The following is an 18,452-nucleotide window of genomic DNA, read 5'->3' as shown; positions in this document are numbered from 1 at the left end:
AAACAAAAAATTTCGAGATTGCTTCAAATCTCGACGTTTCATGTATTTTAAAGTCATTTGGCATCAAAAATGCAAATTCGATTTTGAAATTTTCCTTTACTCCCACCTTTGAACAAAAATCGTCAAAAAAGTCAATTCTCGTTAAAAAAATTTTTTCGAGAATACATCAAATTTTGACGCTTTATGCATTTTGAAGTCATTTGGCATCAAAAATACCAGCTTGATTTTGAAATTTCCCCCCCCTTTGAACAAAAAAAGTCCAAAAAAGAACTTTCGTTAAAAAAAATTTTTCGAGATTGCATCAAATCTCGACGTTTCATGCATTTTAAAGTCATTTGGCATCAAAAATACAAATTCGATTTTGAAATTTTCCTTTACGTCAAAAAAGTCAACTTTCGTTAAAAAAGTCAACTTTCGTTAAAAAATTTTTTTCGATATTATATCAAATTTTGACGCTTTATGCATTTTGAAGTCATTTGGCATCAAAACTACCAGGTCGATTTTGAAATTTCCCCTCCTTTGAACAAAAAAAAGTCTAAAAAAGAACTTTCGTTAAAAAAAAAAATTTTCGAGTTTGCATCAAATTTCGGCGTTTCATGCACTTTAAAGTCATTTGGCATCAAAAATGCAAATTCGATTTTGAAATTTTCCTTTACTCCCCCCTTTGAACAAAAATCGATCAAAAAAGTCAATTTTCGTCAAAAAATTTTTTTTCGAGATTACATCAAATTTTAACACTTTATGCATTTTGAAGCCATTTGGCATCAAAAATACCAGCTCGATTTTGAAATTTTCTCCCCTTTGAACAAAAAATGACCAAAAAAGACCTTTCGTTAAATTTTTTTTCGAGATTGCATAAAATCTCGACGTTTCATGTCAAATTTTGACGCTTTATGCATTTTGAAGTCATTTGGCATCAAAAATACCAGCTCGATTTTGAAATTTCCCCCCCCCCCCTTTGAACAAAAAAAGTCCAAAAAAGAACTTTCGTTAAAAAATTTTTTTCGTGATTGCATCAAATCTCGACGTTTCATGCATTTTAAAGTCATTTGGCATCAAAAATGCAAATTCGATTTTGAAATTTTCCTTTACTCCCCCCTTTGAACAAAAATCGTCAAAAAAGTCAATTTTCGTTAAAAATTTTTTTTCGAGATTGCATCAAATTTTGACGCTTTATGCATTTTGAAGTCATTTGCCATCACAAATACTAGCTCGGTTTTGAAATTTTCCTCCCCTTGAACAAAAAAAATCCAAAAAAGAACTTTCGTTAATTTTTTTTTCGAGATTACATCAAATTTTGACGCTTTATGCATTTTGAAGTCATTTGCCATCACAAATACTAGCTCGGTTTTGAAATTTTCCCCCCTTTGAACCAAAAAAGAACCTTCGTTAAAGATCTTTTTTTCGAGATTGCATCAAATCTCGACGTTTCATGCATTTTAAAGTCATTTGGAATCAAAAATGCAAATTCGATTTTGAAATTTTCCTTTACTCCCCCTTTGAACCAAAATCGTCAAAAAAGTCAATTTTCGTTAAATAAAATTATTTCGAGATTGCATCAAATTTTGACGCTTTATACATTTTGAAGTCATTTGGCATCAAAAATACCAGCTCGATTTTGAAATTTTCCCCCCTTTGAACCAAAAAAGAACCTTCGTTAAAAATCTTTTTTTCGAGATTGCGTCAAATCTCGACGTTTCATGCATTTTAAAGTCATTTGGCATCAAAAATACAACGTAATTTGATGGAATTAAATAGAAAAAATATTTGATCACTTACTAGTTTTCTTGTGGGTATCCGTATTTCTTATCAGTTCCTGAGTTTCCTAAAAGTCCTGAAATATCATAAATGGCTTAGTTTTGAAGACAATACTGTACTCACAAGACGTTTTGCTGTCTGTACCTATTGACAAAAGCAAAACATGGGTAGGTCCATAGCAACCATGCGAGAAATCAAACAAGCTCCAAGACAAGTTCCCATCAAAGTAGGTTGTTTATTAGCAACAGTCAAACAAGCAATTTTCCCTCTTAAGCAGGTAAGCCACACATCCATTACAGCAACAGAAACGTATTCTAAAATCTTCATGAAAATATGTTTCGTTATAGGTAAGATGTCCCATATCCGGCAGATTCGACAGGCATGCGAGTCTCTGCAACCACAACATGCCGGGTGTCCGATGTCTGAAAGCAGGGATCAATACACCATTAAAGTTAGTAACCGCTATCATTCCCCTTTGTATTTTTAACAAACAAACTCAAATAATTTCAGTTCCCACTGAGACAGGATTCGGCAAAATTAATCCATTCAGCACCCCGTATCAACTACCTTACTACATCTCAGGCAGCCCTCCGGAACGATCTGTTAAAAACATGTAAGTCAAACCCGAAACCGCATGATTCCTTGATTTGTCACATGCCAGCAGACGCCTACAAATTCGGTCAAAACTGTAACAAACCCGTCGAACGGCCAACCGGTGTCATTTACACAAACGAAACTGGCTTTGCCAAACATCTTGATCCGTATCTGAGCATCACCGAGCGTGACTTCCCACCCCATATACAACCGCAAAATGATTGCATAACTTTTTGGAACTGGAATTCCAATGGGCGGGATCAAACTGTTGAGACCGTGGCCAGAAAACCAACCACCGTTCAGAGACATCAGATTCCAGTGCCGAAAAGACCGTTGCGAAAAGCATTCACCTCGGAATGCTCGTCCCAATATCGAGCTCCGACCAGTTGTGTCGGACCGAAAGCGGATACCGTATCGGCAAAATTAGCTGTTTTGGAACCAACCGATCCCGTACAAAGGTCTACCGAATATTGCACTTATGGCAGCGGAGTCAATTGTGCGAGAATTTTGAAGCAGAGGAGGGTTTAACCGGCATTTGTTCCAAATTTGCTAGTTGAGTGTCGGGTTGTTCGCTTGTTTGCAACAAAACTGAGATATCTATTTGTAATTTTATTGAAACGCCCACTACTACAATTGTGTATCAGGATCAAGGATCCTTGTTCTGCTTATCTACTACTAGTTCACTGAAGAAACCTACTACGTCTACTGAGACTTCTTATCTCCACCCCCGGACTTTCCAGTCTTCACGGGTCCAGTCCCTTCTTCCTTGTAGTGCAGGAAGATAAACGAGAACAGGAACAAACCGACCATCATCGAAAAAGCGCTCACATAATACGGATAGGCACTCGGGATAAACCGCTCATACTGGGTATGGGTCAACGGACGAACCGAAACCTGAGTCGTCGAGTACAGCTGCGTATAACCGACTCGGTCGTAGTTAACCTTAAACTGATACACGCCGTAAACATCCGGAATCTTAAACTTCGCCTGATATTTTCCTCCTCCGATAGATTTCAACGTAGTTCGCACAAACGGATCAATACGAACAAACTCCAGCTGGACATCGTTAGCTTGGAACGGTTTCCACTTGCCACCGTCGGCAAGAATCTCAATTTCGATTGTATAAACAACCGGTTCGGTAATGGTGTACGACGAAGGTGGGCTACTTTCACCTTCCTTGTGATGTTGAACCGATCGAACTCGAATCACACCATTTTCGCCAAACACCCACTTACTGACGGCGGTAGCCACCTCTTGATTGCCGGATTTCTGGTGCAGCTTACCATCTTGAGCACGCTGAACCGGTGACAGGAAAGCTTCATCGGAAAAGAAATACAACGAACCGGAGAAAACCACTCGAGCATTGTTACGAGCCTGAAGAGCTGCAATCAGCAGTGTTCCTTTTCCAACTGCATGCGGGTATTCTTTGATGGGCGTATCCGGATTGTAACTGTACGCGCTACTATCGGCCGTTAGCAGTTGTAAAACCAATGGGTTCTCTTTATCGGCTAGTAAACCGGTACCTCGATACAGCAACGGTCCTACTCCCTTCCTTCCGACAACAATCTCCGAATCGATCAGATTATCCGGTGAGGCAACAATCAGCGTATGGTCTCCACTGTCCGAGCTGTCGTAGTTTAGGTGATCAATTACGGCAGCATTTTCCTCGTCCACCTCAAAACCACACTCGGAAGCTAGTTCCCGTAGGGCATCACCGGCACTGGAACTTCCAGCGACCAGCACGTTACCTCCATTGTCCACGAAATCCGTTATAGCTTCCACGCTCAGTGATCCACCGAATTCTTCCACCGATGGAGCGAATAGGATGAGATGCTTGTACAGAAACTCACCATATTTCGACAGTACCAGATTAGCGTCATCCGCGAGTTTGAAAGTTAGTTTGTATCCTCTTTCTGAAAATTGGAGAAAATAAAATTTAATCGATTAGACACGTCACACCCCACCCAGCCAACAGAAGCAAAGCCGGTTGAAAAAAATATACACACTAACCTTGCAGGCTCTTGAAGAAAATGGAGTGCGTTTCGCGGATGGCTAAATTATCCAGTAGAACTAAAGTTTCACCGGGTTCTGCCGTGACCGGAGCAAATCCATGGAGCAGTAGAAAACAGGTTGCTAGTAGTAATGGTAATGTTCTCTTCATTTTAAATGAACACGGAATCGTTCGGCTGGTACTTCTACGCACGGCAACTCGCTTGAACGATTCTTTTTACAATGCAGACTGTCAAACTCAACGATGATGACGAGATGACGTTGAACGAGACTCAGGGCTGTTATTTCATACGACGCGAACAACTGGTATAAAACTGAGGGGGGCTTCTGGTAACCCTATTCCAGCGCATATAAGTTCAGCCGGAATGCTGCCTGGTTCTACACTGAGAAGCAAAAATATGCATAGTTAGCATACTTTCTGTTCCCGTCTCTTTTCTTCTGCTGTGATTTTTATGCATTTTCATGCATAAACTTCTAAGAAACATTCAATGAGTGGATAGACCGAATATGTTCAATGCATAAAATTTGCAGCAGAAGAAACGAGAGGCAGATAGAAAAGTACGCTATCGATGCATACATAAAATTCTGCGTGTAGGTCGTATTCCAGCTCCACCCGAATAGAAATGTACAGTAACAAAACCATGATTTTCACTGTAACAGTACAGTAATTTTACAATAAATTCTAGTGTTATGCTACAATACAAAAAACAATAAAACGTTTCTACAGTAAATTTCATTGTAAAATCGACTTTTACAGTAGAAAAGGGGGGTGGTTATGTATGTTAACGTTACAAAATCGGTTTAATTCCATACATTTTTTTCTCGAAAACAGTAAAATTTAAATTGAATTTACTATATCAGTTTTTTGCTGAACAGTAAAATTCTCGACAAACATATGATTACGGCTTAAAAGCCAACTGTCAGAATTCTATTTGAAAAGAAATTCCGGAAAAGCCGATACTGCCTAAACACAGTTCACAGCAGTTAACGCAAGAGAAAACTTTTCTCTTTTGTTTACCACCATCATCTGTTATGGGTGAGTAACGGTTTGTCTGGAATTTCCTTTCAAAGAGAATTTCGGCAAGTTTGTCTTTTAAGCCGTAATCATATGTTTGTCGAGAATTGATTCAAATACAAATATGTTAATACGGAATGCTCTGATGATTTTTCGAGGACTCATTTTACGCTACCCTGTACCTGGAAAGGTACAGTGTCAAAGTGAAAGTGCACTTCGATGAATTATCATTGGAACTGGCAACGCAGAACGCCAAGCTATTTATTATTGTATCCTAGTGATATTTCTGTTATTCGTTTTTTATTTACGTGAATTTGAAGTTTTTCATTCGTCACATTGTTATTTCTCCTGTGCTCAGTGTTATGATGAGCGTGATGTTGTTCTGGTTCATTCGGAGATTCATTTTGAACGCCAGAAATCCGCTCTAGGTTGGGCTGTTATCATTGCCGCTGTCTTACGGAGCCACACTGGGAGTTAACATATTCAGTATTGTGCACGATGGACCGAAACTTCTCTACATGGATAACATCCCAACTTGGATGGCGGTAGTTATTAGTGTTTCCGTAGGACTGTTGGTTGCTGTACTCGTGCAGCTTTTCGTCGTTCCTTGGCAGAAGAACAAGATTCTGAATCAGGACAAAGTCACACGCACTGAGTTCACTGTCGGTGATTCGGATTGTCGAGCAGACACAATCAAATGGAGAAGGAAAATGAGGAAGTGTCAGCCCTGTTTTCGTTCCTGCTAATACTGACTGCGACATTCGGAAGTTTTGCTCACGGTGGTAACGATGTGCGTAACGCGATAGGACCACTCATTGCTCCCCTCTAAGAAAAAAGCGCGTAACGAGAGTCCTTCTTTGGTCCAATTCGTTGGGCGATTGGTCCAACAAACGTCCAACGAACGTTCAATGAAGGACCTGCAAAAGGCGATTTTGCAAATTTTTTTTGGACGTTGAGCAGTGTAACAGCTCGATCGTTTCGTTCAACAAATTGGACCAACACGGGTCCTCCGTTGGACGAATTTTTGTATAGAGCGTTGGGCCCCCGTTGGACCACCGTTTTTGAGGTTTCGATACTTTGTTTACACCATTTAGATAAATGAATGAATGCACATAAAATTTTAGATCATTTTAACACTAATAAAATTACAAATTAGATCATTTTATTTTTCTTTTTTTGCCTTTCTCATATAGAAAGGTTATGCAATCACTCTGAAAAACGTCAACCTAATCCCGGCCCGGAGGGCCGAGTGTCATATCCCATTCGACTCAGTTCGTCGAGATCGGAAAAAGTCTGTATGTGTGTGTGTATGTATGTATGTGTGTGTATGTGTGTGTATGTGTGTGTGTGTATGTATGTGCGTATGTGTCAAATAATGTCACTCATTTTTCTCAGAGATGGCTGGACCGATTTGCCCAAACTTAGTCTCAAATGAAAGGTGCAACCTTCCCATCGGCTGCTATTGAATTTTGGATCGATCGGAATTCTGGTTCCGGAATTACGGGTTTCAGAGTGCGGCCACACAGAAATTTCTCATATAAACTATAGGAAAAATTAAAAACTGAATTTTTATTTTTGATGCTAAATGTGTTCAAGGTGCATGAAACGTCGAGATTTGATGTAAACTCGAAAAAAAAATTTGACTGCGATTCACTTTTTTGGATTTTGGCACATTTTTGCCTTTCTCATATAGAAAGGTTATGCAATCACTCTGAAAAACGTCAACCTAATCCCGGAGGGCCAAATTTTTTTTTTCAACTCGTTTAGGGTTTCTGGATTTTAACAGGGGCGTAGTTGATGGTTTACGGAGAGGGGTTACACCCCCCCTCTACTGTTCGCGCCCCTCCTTTAAAAATCTCCTTAAATCACCCCACAGACCACCACCCCATCCAGCCCTCATACCCCTCCCTTTCAACCCCATCATCTTTAAACCACCACTATATCACAAAGCATACCAATTTAAGCTAGGAAGTCGTTCGTTCATGGGACTTTCGCCCTCCTCACATACCCACCCCCGCATGACAAAATGAGTTAGCAAGCAGATAACATTGATCTAATGCTGATTAGGCTAATGAAGTATGATATTTTTTTGTTTCAAGTGTTTCACCGTCGACACGTAGCTCATCAAGTTCGTGGCTGGCATGCCATTGTGTAAAGGTGCAAAGTGTACTAAGAATGTAATGGACATTTCCACAATTATGTTGAACATAAAAAGCCTCCGTGCCATAGTTTAGAGAAATGAGAAAGGCACAATTGCACCTCTAGGTGGATTAAAACAGGTTTTTCATATAATAATTTACAAAATTTCTACGTACAATTACATCCAAACGTGGACACAAAAAAGTATCATAGATTGCAGCATAATCGACCCCATCTGGTTCCTCATTCAAAGTATTTCAGTTGATTATTCTCATGCTGGAATATCCGTTTTCGACGAAGTTATTTTTATTGTTCATATTGTCCTGTGCCAGTGTGGAAGGTACCTGTCATTAGTTCTTTTGGAGCAGTTGATCAGGACTCGGTGCTTGACCCTTTTCAATAGGATTACGATGTTTCATGGCACTTTCTATCCAGAACCTGGAAAAATTTGGATCATTGATAGCATAACGATAAAATGTATCACAAAACCTGCTTGTACCAGTGTACCGCGTTCAGCAGGGAAGTCTGTGTACAAGATGCAGTATGGTTAGTACTCCGAGTAACCAGTTTCTTGTCAGAGAAGTGTCCTCTCTAAGCTTCTCATTATGTTGTTCGGTGGGCAGTTTCCTGTAATGAATTCCACCAGCCCCCAACATCCGGAAAAAATGTACGGGGGAAAGTTTAAAAAAAGCTGGCATAAATATACATTTCGATGTATTGTTAACTCTTTGCAAAAGCAAACCAGATTGAGTTGTCTGGTTATCGGAGTTTGTAGTAACTTCAACGAAAAACCAAAAATAAGAAGCCATTCATACCTAAATTTGTGAGTGAGAAATACATTATAAAACTTACAAAAACTACACTACAATGTGTGTGTACCGGTAGACAAATTGCTTTACTGGTGCGACAATAGGGATCTTTAATTTGGAAAAATTGTGCCAGTTTTTCATATGTTCTGGTAGCGGGTGTCCTTACGAGTACACTCATATCATTCTTAAACCTTAGTTATTCTTTTATGATTTTTAAATTTAAAAAAACCAAATTAAACTCAACCAGCAAACTGACAGTTGTCCTACTAAATGACGTATCTGCAAATATCTCGTTCGCCTCATTGTTAACCGGGACAGCACCCCACACAGCATGATCTGGTACTTTGTCAATCCGCTAGCAACCTGCCATCCCAAGCTTCATCTGCAAACTATGGTAGATCTGATAAGGCAACCATAGGGTCGTGAAAGTCGCATGGGTTTGGATGTGTTATTGTCCTAAAAGGAAACAAACTAAAAAATGTTTTTTTCAATAGTTTCGGGCCAAAAAATTGAAAAAGGACTGAGATATTAACTCACGGTACTAATCTGCATCAGAATATTCCTTAACCCGCACACCCCTAAAGATCCCTATTCTGGCTGCCAATAGACCATCTTGAAGAATCTGCATTTGATGGTGGTCCGATTTGTTTAATGCTCGAGAGTATTGTTGATTTATCTTTAAATACATATACCATTTTAGCAAACTTCAAAGAACACAACATGATCAGTGATGTTCCGATTTACATTCAAGCTGAATTCATAAATTTCAAAACTGCATCTGGGAGGTTAATCTGAATCCACTAGCGTTCTACGCCTAAATGTCCCATGTATATAGGGAATCCCATAGAACATGGGACAATTAAGTTTATAACGGCAGTCCAGGTATGACAAGTAGAGCACTCTAGTTAGAGTGTGGCCAAGAGGCCATGACGTATCCAAACGAACATGAAATTTGACATATTTCTATTGTGTATACGTCAAATTCCATGTTCGTTTGGATACGTCATGGCCTCTTGGCCACACTCTAACTAGAGTGCTCTAATGACAAGCGGATCTGTTACATGCATATTTTTTCGATTCTGCTTTCATTATTTATTCACCGCAAGTTATGATTGCACCTTAAATGCCACATAATAGGCCAGTACCGGAATCGAAACCAAATAGGTACACCAGGAATATGTGTGAATTGAATCTTGTACAACTCGAAGTCATCGTCTCGCAAAATTGAGCGGTTTGTACGACTAGAAATCGGTTGGCTAGGTAATATCACAGTCCACCGTCGGAGTAGGGCAGAAATAATAACTCGGCTTTCTATTTTGTTACTTATTCGCACACCCATCGCACCACGACAAACAGTAGCCATAGAATGAATGGGTTACGTATCCGCCCAGTAATACCCACCAAAAAGTTTTTGATTGTAAGATATAGGGTAAGGTGGGGCAAATCCGACCTAGTAAATGGTTTTGGCTGTAAAATGCACATTTTACATCGGATCAAGTCGTTTTATATACCAAATTAAAGGTTAGACTCCTGGACAACTTTCTGTATATAGCATTTTATTTAGATCTTCGGAATATTTTGAGATACAAGCGTTTTACAAAAATGTTCATTTTTGCTGTTTTCAAAAATGGTGGGGTAAATCCGACCCCCTATGTTTTTGGTTGATTTAGTGCGGATATTACTCAAATTTTATGGTTTTTCAATGATAGACAAATAAATGTTGTGTTATTGAATTGTAACATGAAGAAAATGGATTTCAATATTAATCTTGGAATGCTAAAATCACGAGCAGTAGCACGTAATGATATTCCCATTTGCATCAGAGCAATTGCTTGACGAATACTATAATCATCACGTTTTTGTGTCTTTCGTTTGTTATTATGAACCATTTTGCATAAAAATAATAAATAATAACAATAAAAATATATTTCAATCTGATGAATGAAAATTTTCTTAGCAAAAAAGCGGTCGGATTTACCCCAATATTTTGAGGTCGGATTTGCCCCACCGCGTCATTTTTCATTACGATGCAATTAAAAAAATATATGAAAAAGGTTGAACTAAATTCATCTATGCACTTTGTAGGACTTAAATCAAAGATTTTAAATGCACTTACATTTATTATGTAATCACTTTAAGAATCAGAAATATCCTGTAGTCAATGATGCACAAAAGTCAAATCAAAAATTGTAAAAACACACTTTTTGTCGTATGAGCATCTTAATGTAGACTAATAAAATGCTGTCATACCACCATTTTGATTATTTTCGATGCTCTACACGACAACATTGATATTAGTTCGCGTAGTGCTTCTGATTTTCGGTAACAGAGGGTGGTCGGGTTTACCCACCGGTCGGATTTGCCCCACCTTACCCTACGAACAGTATATCTTACAATCAAAATCAAGAATCGATTCCGACTCAAACGGTTTCGGAATCGCTTGTTGTATTTGAGTTGGAATCCATACTGACTCCATCCAAGATTCCGAATCAAGTTCCGAATGGTTTGACCGAGCTGCTTCTGGTCCTAATCAACCAGCATGCGGTAGACTTCAGTGGAAAGCCCAACTCCTACCAGCAGAAGGCAAACGATTCTTCACATTTCCGTTCGATCATGTTCATATGAACCTGCCTAGTCCTAGTTTTTCGTTCTAAGTTTATAACTGATTCGCTCTAGAATTTGCTGGCACATAAACCTAATAATTCTATAACAATATGCACATCTAACTTATGTGTGTGCATACATAGTTTATAAAGTTGACAGATAGAAGGTATTTGTGCGCGTGATAACAATTGCATTTCTTCTTCATATGAATTTTAAGTGGTTTGAAGCAAATAGAATTAACGTTTGGATTTTTTTTCTGTGTAGGCTTTTGTCAGGCTGGCCTTGAGATGGTTTAGCGATGTGAGAGGTTTAACACAGGTCCTGGACTAGATGGAATGGCCCATCGGATTTAAATCGGTTTTTGGTGGGAATTTTCGGGGCCTTTTGAGCAATACACTGCAGTTCTGCACCCGATGCTTTGGGTCTTTACAAATCAGATATGCTGGATCGGAAAAGTACGCAGGTATATCCATAACCTCTCTTGTACTGCTTCGAACGCGTTCTTCTTCAAATACCGCTGCGATTTGGCCAAATTATTTGCATCAGAATATCCGCACGCTTCTGTTGTGTCGACATAAGAGCTGATGAACAAATGGCATTCCTCTGAATTTCCCGAGAAAGTAGGCCTCTTTGGCGATCACCTGTCTGGCAGCTAGCTAATGCGGATTCGGTCCGCCGTGATAAGGTAACCGAGGTAGTTCATCCAACTCAGCGGTTCTCAACCTTTTTCGTACCACGGACTCCTTAGAAATCACCCTGGGTTGCTGCGGACCCCCACGGATAAACATCGATTTTGTATACTATCAACATGTTTTTTTCAGTTTGTTAGGAAACATGAAATTTCAATATGCAACCGGAAAATATATTTTTCTTCGCGGACCCCAGGTTGAAAATCACTAATCCAACTGATGATCCAGTTGTCTACTCTGATTTCACGTCCAGTTCTCTTGGCATTGATGGCACTTCAAAACCTGTAAGAAAACGAGCTGTTGGTGCCGGCAACGGATCCATTGGAACTCCAAAGAGATTCTGGCACGGGTCGGGGAAGGTGACCCATCTTCCGAGAAATACGGTGTATTACTCAAAAGACCCCGAAAATGTTACCCAGCATCAGTACTGTTCAATAGCTATTCGTCGTCGATTAAATATCTCGAAAAAGGTTCGCTACACAGATCTAAAGTATTTTTCGCTGTATGTGATTGTGTCCAATCTTTTTGATATGCCGGTTTTACCGAAATGTGTACTTCAGAAGTTTGTGCTGTCGTAATCATGCTTTTTGCGGCTTTCTCGATAAATATTAGGGGTGTTTTACCGGAATTCTGGCTCGCACTAATTACTATCCTGCTCCAGTGACACAACTGATTTTAATTTGTCATTAGAGTCAGTCATAATTTAGGATCATCTCTCGACAGAACTAACTGTGCTGGCAAAACCTAAGAGAAGAGAAGATAATCGCGTAGCTAATTTGATCCAGTCCTAACCTCAATATTGAACCAGTTTCTGTTTGGTTGTTTTGCCAGTCAAGAGCGTTCATAATATTTACAAACGGGATAAAAAACAGTGCTGTTGAATCTATCCTGGCTACTTATCATCACTATTTCAGAATAAATAGAATAAAAGTCCTGAATAGCGGTATAGCCACGTTTGTAATGCTAAGAGAGACAGTATAAAAATAAAATTTGGATTTTAAATGCAGCTAGTATTGTGAATTCTTGGTGGAGGTGCGATCTTTGATGTACAATTATTTTTTAGCAATTGTGAAAAGCATACAAAAAGAATCTGGCAACGATGATCGCTTGTTGTTCTTAGATTTACGGCAGGGCCTAGTAGAGAAAATTAATGTCGTTTTCGCTTGAAGATGAAACTAACTCAGTTTCGGACCTAACTGCTGTCAAACCGTTTGTTTGAAGCTAGTTTCCAACCTAGGTTATGCGCCACTGAACTGAAAACCGGGTTGGGTTCCAACCTGAAATATATTTCGGGTTCGCTCACACCACCGCTGTTTGGCGAGAACCCAACTCAGTTTCATTAAAAACGTTCGTTTGAAGCAACCAACCTGGGTTAGTTTCTAGGTTCTCAATCGAAAACGACATAAGAAAAGCAAGAAGCCTGTTGTCGACAATACCTCAAAATTTGGCGATTCTGATTTTTAACAAATTTTGTTCCAGAATTTCAGTTCAAGCCTACATTATACCAGTTCTCATTAATCATCCCAGAAGCAAATACTGCCCAACCCTGCTCACGCAGTCGAAATGACAGCCAACCTTTTTTGTTCTCTCCTTTCTCTCTCTCTCATCATCTCCCGCAACCCGACCAGCATCCATCAAAACACGAACACACATCCACCACCGCCAGGAGTGTTCTGTCTTTTTTCGATTTTGGTTTCTCAAAAATGGCATCAATTCGTCGGTCCGACGGTAGATCATCGACAGCGAAGAATTCGGTGACGGTCAGCCGTAACTTTTAGTGTTGAGCAAGAGTTTTCCGCGAAACTATTATTCGCCTAGTTTGACGCGGTAGTGAAACGTTTTCGTTTTTCGTCGAGCGGAAAAAAATATAATCCTCAGCATCGTTCCCCCCGGGGGCGTGGAATTTGCGTAATTTACGTTCCGGATTCGTGCCCGAAATCACCGAACAAGGCTCCGTCACCGTGAAAGTGTGTTGGCGAAGATCTAGCTAGCGAATTGCCAGTCGAAAAAGAAAAAAAAACGGACCAGCCTGCTGTCTGCCGATGGCAGAGGAGGAGGCCACGAACTGATCCGGTAGTGTGAAGAAGAAATCAAAGCAAAGAAACAGATTTTTTTATCGATCGATCGAGTGTTGTTTTTCTTATTCCATTGGGAAGTGCAGCAGCACCTGCCGGATTTGCAACGGTGTAGACCAGTCAGTTGTCGGTAGGCTAGCCGATGCCGTTCGTTGGGGTAAGCTTCCCGGGGTGAAACGGTCGATCGATTGTCGTGGTCGTCGCGAGTGTAAACATTCCGCGCAGTGGACGGGGGTCTCTTGTGACAAAAAATAAGAAGTAGGTACTTGCAGTCGCGCAAGTGGGGCATTATTTCGGTGTGTATGCAAATTGTGTCATGTAGTGTGAAGTGGTCGATAGCATGTGCTTTGAAAAATTGATAAAAATTTGCCTTGCAGCGCTGGGTAGTTGAAGAATAGTGCACAGAAGAAGTGTTCCGAGCGTAAATCGCAGGTTTCCGGCCGGGAACGGCAAGTTGAAGACTGTTTTTCGCGATATTTTCGGAATACGGAGCAGACATCGGTTCAATCGTGTATGTAAAGCGGTAAGCATCCTGCTTTTCTCTCAATTAAATGTTGGTGAGGAAAAGGAGAAAAAAACAACCCAAAAAAAAAGTAGCAATTTTCAATTAGAGGTGCCCCTGGAAAGCAATTAATGTACGTGCGTAGAAAACACTCGGATGGTGGAAATTTGAGGGTATCTGCAACACAGCTGAAAAATGAAACGGCCAATTATCGGATTGATTCCGCTGCTTCATCATGGGTGTTTGGGAATGCCCCACTGGAGGTTTGATGGTCCCATAGTTTTTTTTTGTTACTACCACTTTCAGAGTGCAACGTGAAAAACCGGACCGTAGTCGGGGGGCTATGGTTCGGTTAAAGACCCGTGGAAATTTTCTGGTAGTTCCTATCTGTTCGTTTTCTGCTTTATGCATGGAACACTCCACGTTCAAGGTACCAGTTGTAGTTGCCGAAACAAGCGTCAAATTGTGAATTTATAGGCACATGTTGGCGAAATCTTGCAAACGTGTGGGATTTGGGCTAAACTTTACTAGTTTCACTGATAGTTATCCAACACGGTGCCAAGGTAGACCTTGGACCAAGAAAGTTAGCTTTAGCTTTAGTGGTCTAGCCAGTTCATCTGTCCATTATTATTAGAATCAGTTAAAGCATGATATGTTCCGAGTTATTTAACTGATATTCCAATAATTTTTCTTATCCTCGCAAAAATTATAGTAACATCGCTCAGCAAAATGCACTTAAGTATGATCAAGTTGCAGACGAGAGGATTTGGGTAGTGAGCGTCAAAGGTCTTTACTTCAACTGTAGCATCAATAACGTGCACTACCTATACGAAACAAGAAAGAGATATTTTGCAAGCAGAATAGCAGCCTTATCAGCAACATGAACAACCGGACAATAGCTCACAACTTTGCAGCCTCCCGGGGAATATTTTGATACGTAAAAGTATCATCAAGTCCACCTTGATAACCCCACCTGACCATAGGACCAAAAACTAAATCGACTACGTTCTAACCAACCGAAAGTTTTTCTCCGGCGTCATAAACATTTTCGATAATCCAGTTGTTATCATGCATTCAAAGACCACTAGCGGCTTGTATATGCGTACTCATCATCGAGCTGTTATGAGGCGTTCTTGCTACAGAGAAATGCACGCAGCAGAATAATGGTGAACTAGGTATAATACCTGGAACACTTCCTATGGTCTACGATATTCTAAGAGAAGTTGCTGTCATCCGTTCGAAGCGAGTCATGTGCAACCATCTAGTGCTGTCCAATGCGAAAGATATTACTGACTGCTGCTTAGTATGCAAGGGAAACCACAAATCGGTTACGAAGTTTAAGCGTTTCCTAGAGTTATCTCGTGATCTGGGCGCTGGGTGACCATTCGACCCCTAGGGCTAAGCCTACATCAACACAAAGGAGGATGTTGCGGAAGAAACAGTTCATAGATGACGGATCGAAACTTTCTTCACAACTTAGATGAATTGCAACTCGAAGCGTGCTGAATATTGTTCAAGGAGCGTTAGCCTAGAATTGGCCGCGGAACACAATCTTTCTAAGAAGTATAATTGACGAAATAGTACAGGAGCTGCTTCTCAATGCGATAGAACTTTCCGTGCAGTATCCGCTTCTCAGGGATCTACTGGCCACTTCGAATCAAGGATATCAACGAGATCAAGAATCAACATCTTAGTTCTGAAGAGTTACGAGGGAACCCTTCATCAAACAGTCGGTGTTTAAATTCGTCTAGCAAAATTACTCTGTGGAGGAAATATAAAGACCGCTACCAACCTTGTCCACTCAGCTTTCCACACAATTCCTCATTAAAAAATAATAGAAAAAAACCTAAAAAGAACCTACCTGTGGGATTTCACAACCACGAGTTTCTCCACTGAAAAAGATCTCCCTCAGTCTCTGCTGAAAACGCACACAGTGTTCAAAGGATAACGTTACGAAACCGGCCGTCTATGGCGCTAGGAGAGAGTTTGACTACCAGAAAGCCTATGGCTTTGCGATGTCTGCAGCATTTTAAATAACGAATGGACAAGTGCCTAATACGAGCCATGGATCAGAGTCAACAATAAGCCCACTGAAGACATACTGAATCAATCTTTTCCACGAGTTTACTATTTGCCAATATTTCCGGTTGAAACAAATCCGAAAATTTTCGTATCATCTGAAATGCCGTCGCAGTAGCCTACGGAGTCACTTAATTCGGTCTTGTTGAAGGACCCTGATAAGCTGTGCAACCTGTTCAAAGTAGTGATCCAATTCCATGTAGCGCAGTTCGCTTTGACTGGTGACACTCGTGAAACGTTCTTGCCAAATTTGTCACTATGCCATCGTTTCCTCTGACATGATGAGAATGTTAACATCGTCGGTCTACACGTGAGACAGTTCGTGGAAATTCTGAATCCTGAACGATTCAAAGCATACTATACAGCACCTGTCGAAGTTATCCAGAGGCACCGCTGGTGAGCTTGTCGACACCACCGGTTGGACAAAGCTTACGCAGAAAGTGGAGCAAGACCTTAGAAAAGAAAGAAAAGAGCCTCGAACTCTTGTCAGAACTGTGGTGATGCTAAACGTACATACGCGCATCCATCGTTGGAACTGTGATAGTGCCAAAAGTAAAAATATTTTAATTAAAAAACGATTACTAATTCGTTCCTTATTCTCGAAGTAAGCGGTCACTATATTTGTGATCTCCGATAGCAAGATTATCCAACATCGATATGAAATACTTCGCATCTTTAGTAGGTTTTCGAGCGCAGATCGTCAGCTAGACGACCGAATACTGGCAGAAGAGCAGATTTACTTAAACGAGGAAAGGGTACTGCAGAAATAGAAGCATGACCCCCGAGCTAAACAAACAGCAGCACATGAAAAATACCTTAACGAAAAAAGCGAACTGGAACAACAGTTCGAAGACGATGATGGACACATGTAAGTTCAGCGGAGTAAACAAGATGACTAAAATTTCAGTGCAAAAGGCGGTTGGCATCGGGTTTGGCGGTGAAATAAGAGACATGTTTCACCGAATCCAGATCCAGAGCATCCAGACGTCGACAGGGTCTTCATGCTCCGCCCAGTATGTGATGCACCGGATTACTGACAATCATTCACACATGTTTCATGCAGCCGCATTCGCTTTTGAATCTGTCACATTGATGATAAGTACAACGCTAAACAGAAGCAGCGATTCAAGTCTGAACTATCCACGCACAAACGGACTTCGAGGTGCGACACTGGATCAGCTATAGCAATGAAGTTTTAAAGCGAGATTCGGAGAAGTGGATGAACAAAAATCACCCGCTAACCAGCGAACCTGAAGAAAGCTGAAAACTAGACCTAGAAATAATGTGGGACCCAATAGGTGATATGTTTACGTTTTCCACTAGCTTTCATTTCGACTTGATTCCATATATTGACGGAAATTGCCGATCTTCTAAACGGATGGCGTTATATCATCAGTCTATCCGATCCACTGGGATTGTTGGCAACACGTTTGTTCACAAAATTAATTCAGGATCTTTGGAGATCCAGGGTAGAATATAACGGGGAGATGCTCGATCGAAAATATCAGAAGTGGATGCCTTAGACGAGTCTCCTTCGTGAGGTTAGTAAGTGCTTCGATACCAAAAACCTTTAATTAATAGATGTCGACATGTAGATATTGATCTATTACTTGTATTACGCACCGTCTTTCAATCGGATTTTAATTGCTCAGTTGCGGAGCTAACGGGCAAACGCAGCGTTTACTGGGCGAGTATCTAGAGGATTGTTCTTTGAAGATGGGCCGAACAGAATTCTTGAAGCAGCATCATACCACCGTCAACCTGAAACCGATGGATCCCGATCATTACGTCAAGCCAAGAATATTCGTCAGCTCTGAATTCCGAAAATGTAGCCATGACGAAGTGAAAAAACGCTGTTTCAACCTTATGTCGTTAAATGATGAATACTTCCCAGTGTTTAGGAGCCCCCATCGCAAGCCTTCCCGTGCGGCTATTAAAGACATTTAATTTGTAGACCGGAATCGAAGTTCTGCAGTGAAACTAAATACCTGTTGTGGGTGTCAGTAATTTGGCATGGTGGACAGCACACTCGGCGGTTCTCCGGCCGGTGGAGGCCGTACTAGACGCACCGAAAACACTACAATCGGGAAAGATCCCCAGGACTACGATTGGAAACTTGGAACATGGAACTGCAAGTCGCTTAATTTCCCCGTGTTCTATCGAATCCTGCACAACGTG

The 18,452-nt window shown here is 40.6% G+C and overlaps 3 protein-coding genes across 6 annotated transcripts in view; 2 read left to right on the top strand and 1 right to left on the bottom strand.

Moving 5' to 3' along the window:
- The first annotated feature begins 1,804 nt into the window (after positions 1-1,804).
- LOC131688460 (uncharacterized) lies at positions 1,805-2,992 on the top strand. Of its 2 annotated transcripts, XM_058972744.1 has the most exons (3): positions 1,951-2,035; positions 2,106-2,209; positions 2,269-2,992. In XM_058972744.1, the coding sequence occupies exons 2-3, from the start codon at positions 2,111-2,113 to the stop codon at positions 2,878-2,880; spliced, it is 711 nt and encodes a 236-aa protein (XP_058828727.1). In that variant the 5' UTR covers positions 1,951-2,035; positions 2,106-2,110; the 3' UTR covers positions 2,881-2,992. The 2 variants fall into 2 exon arrangements, with proteins under 2 accessions (XP_058828719.1, XP_058828727.1); XM_058972736.1 differs by having other exon boundaries at positions 1,805-2,209.
- On the bottom strand, positions 2,944-4,597 carry LOC131688452 (dolichyl-diphosphooligosaccharide--protein glycosyltransferase 48 kDa subunit). Its single transcript, XM_058972723.1, has 2 exons — positions 4,363-4,597; positions 2,944-4,265 (listed from the first exon to the last, which is right to left on the bottom strand). The coding sequence occupies exons 1-2, from the start codon at positions 4,511-4,513 to the stop codon at positions 3,055-3,057; spliced, it is 1,362 nt and encodes a 453-aa protein (XP_058828706.1). The 5' UTR covers positions 4,514-4,597; the 3' UTR covers positions 2,944-3,054.
- An 8,641-nt stretch (positions 4,598-13,238) lies between these two features.
- LOC131688421 (leucine-rich repeat flightless-interacting protein 2) overlaps positions 13,239-18,452 on the top strand; it is a 109,856-nt gene continuing 104,642 nt past the window's right edge. The window contains exon 1 of one of the 3 annotated variants that reach the window (XM_058972690.1): positions 13,239-13,850. The gene's annotated coding sequence lies outside the window, so the exon portion shown is untranslated. Of the gene's footprint in view, positions 14,217-18,452 lie in introns of all 3 variants that reach the window. The other 2 variants (XM_058972681.1, XM_058972709.1) reach the window with 2 other exon arrangements.

The sequence above is a fragment of the Topomyia yanbarensis genome, chromosome 1, assembly GCF_030247195.1.
Source record: "Topomyia yanbarensis strain Yona2022 chromosome 1, ASM3024719v1, whole genome shotgun sequence".
NCBI classification, from domain to species: domain Eukaryota; kingdom Metazoa; phylum Arthropoda; class Insecta; order Diptera; family Culicidae; genus Topomyia; species Topomyia yanbarensis.
Note: the sequence above shows the minus strand (reverse complement) of the source record. Positions and strands in the feature narration are given on the sequence as shown.

Bases quoted from the DNA above. Each gene is read 5' to 3' on its own strand.
- LOC131688460 (XM_058972736.1), top strand. From the start codon at position 1,922: ATGGGTAGGTCCATAGCAACCATGCGAGAAATCAAACAAGCTCCAAGA. The intron at 2,210-2,268 runs GTTAGTAACCGC...AAATAATTTCAG, and splicing joins GGGATCAATACACCATTAAA to TTCCCACTGAGACAGGATTC.
- LOC131688452 (XM_058972723.1), bottom strand. From the start codon at position 4,513: ATGAAGAGAACATTACCATTACTACTAGCAACCTGTTTTCTACTGCTC. The intron at 4,266-4,362 runs GTTAGTGTGTAT...TCCAATTTTCAG, and splicing joins TTTCTTCAAGAGCCTGCAAG to AAAGAGGATACAAACTAACT.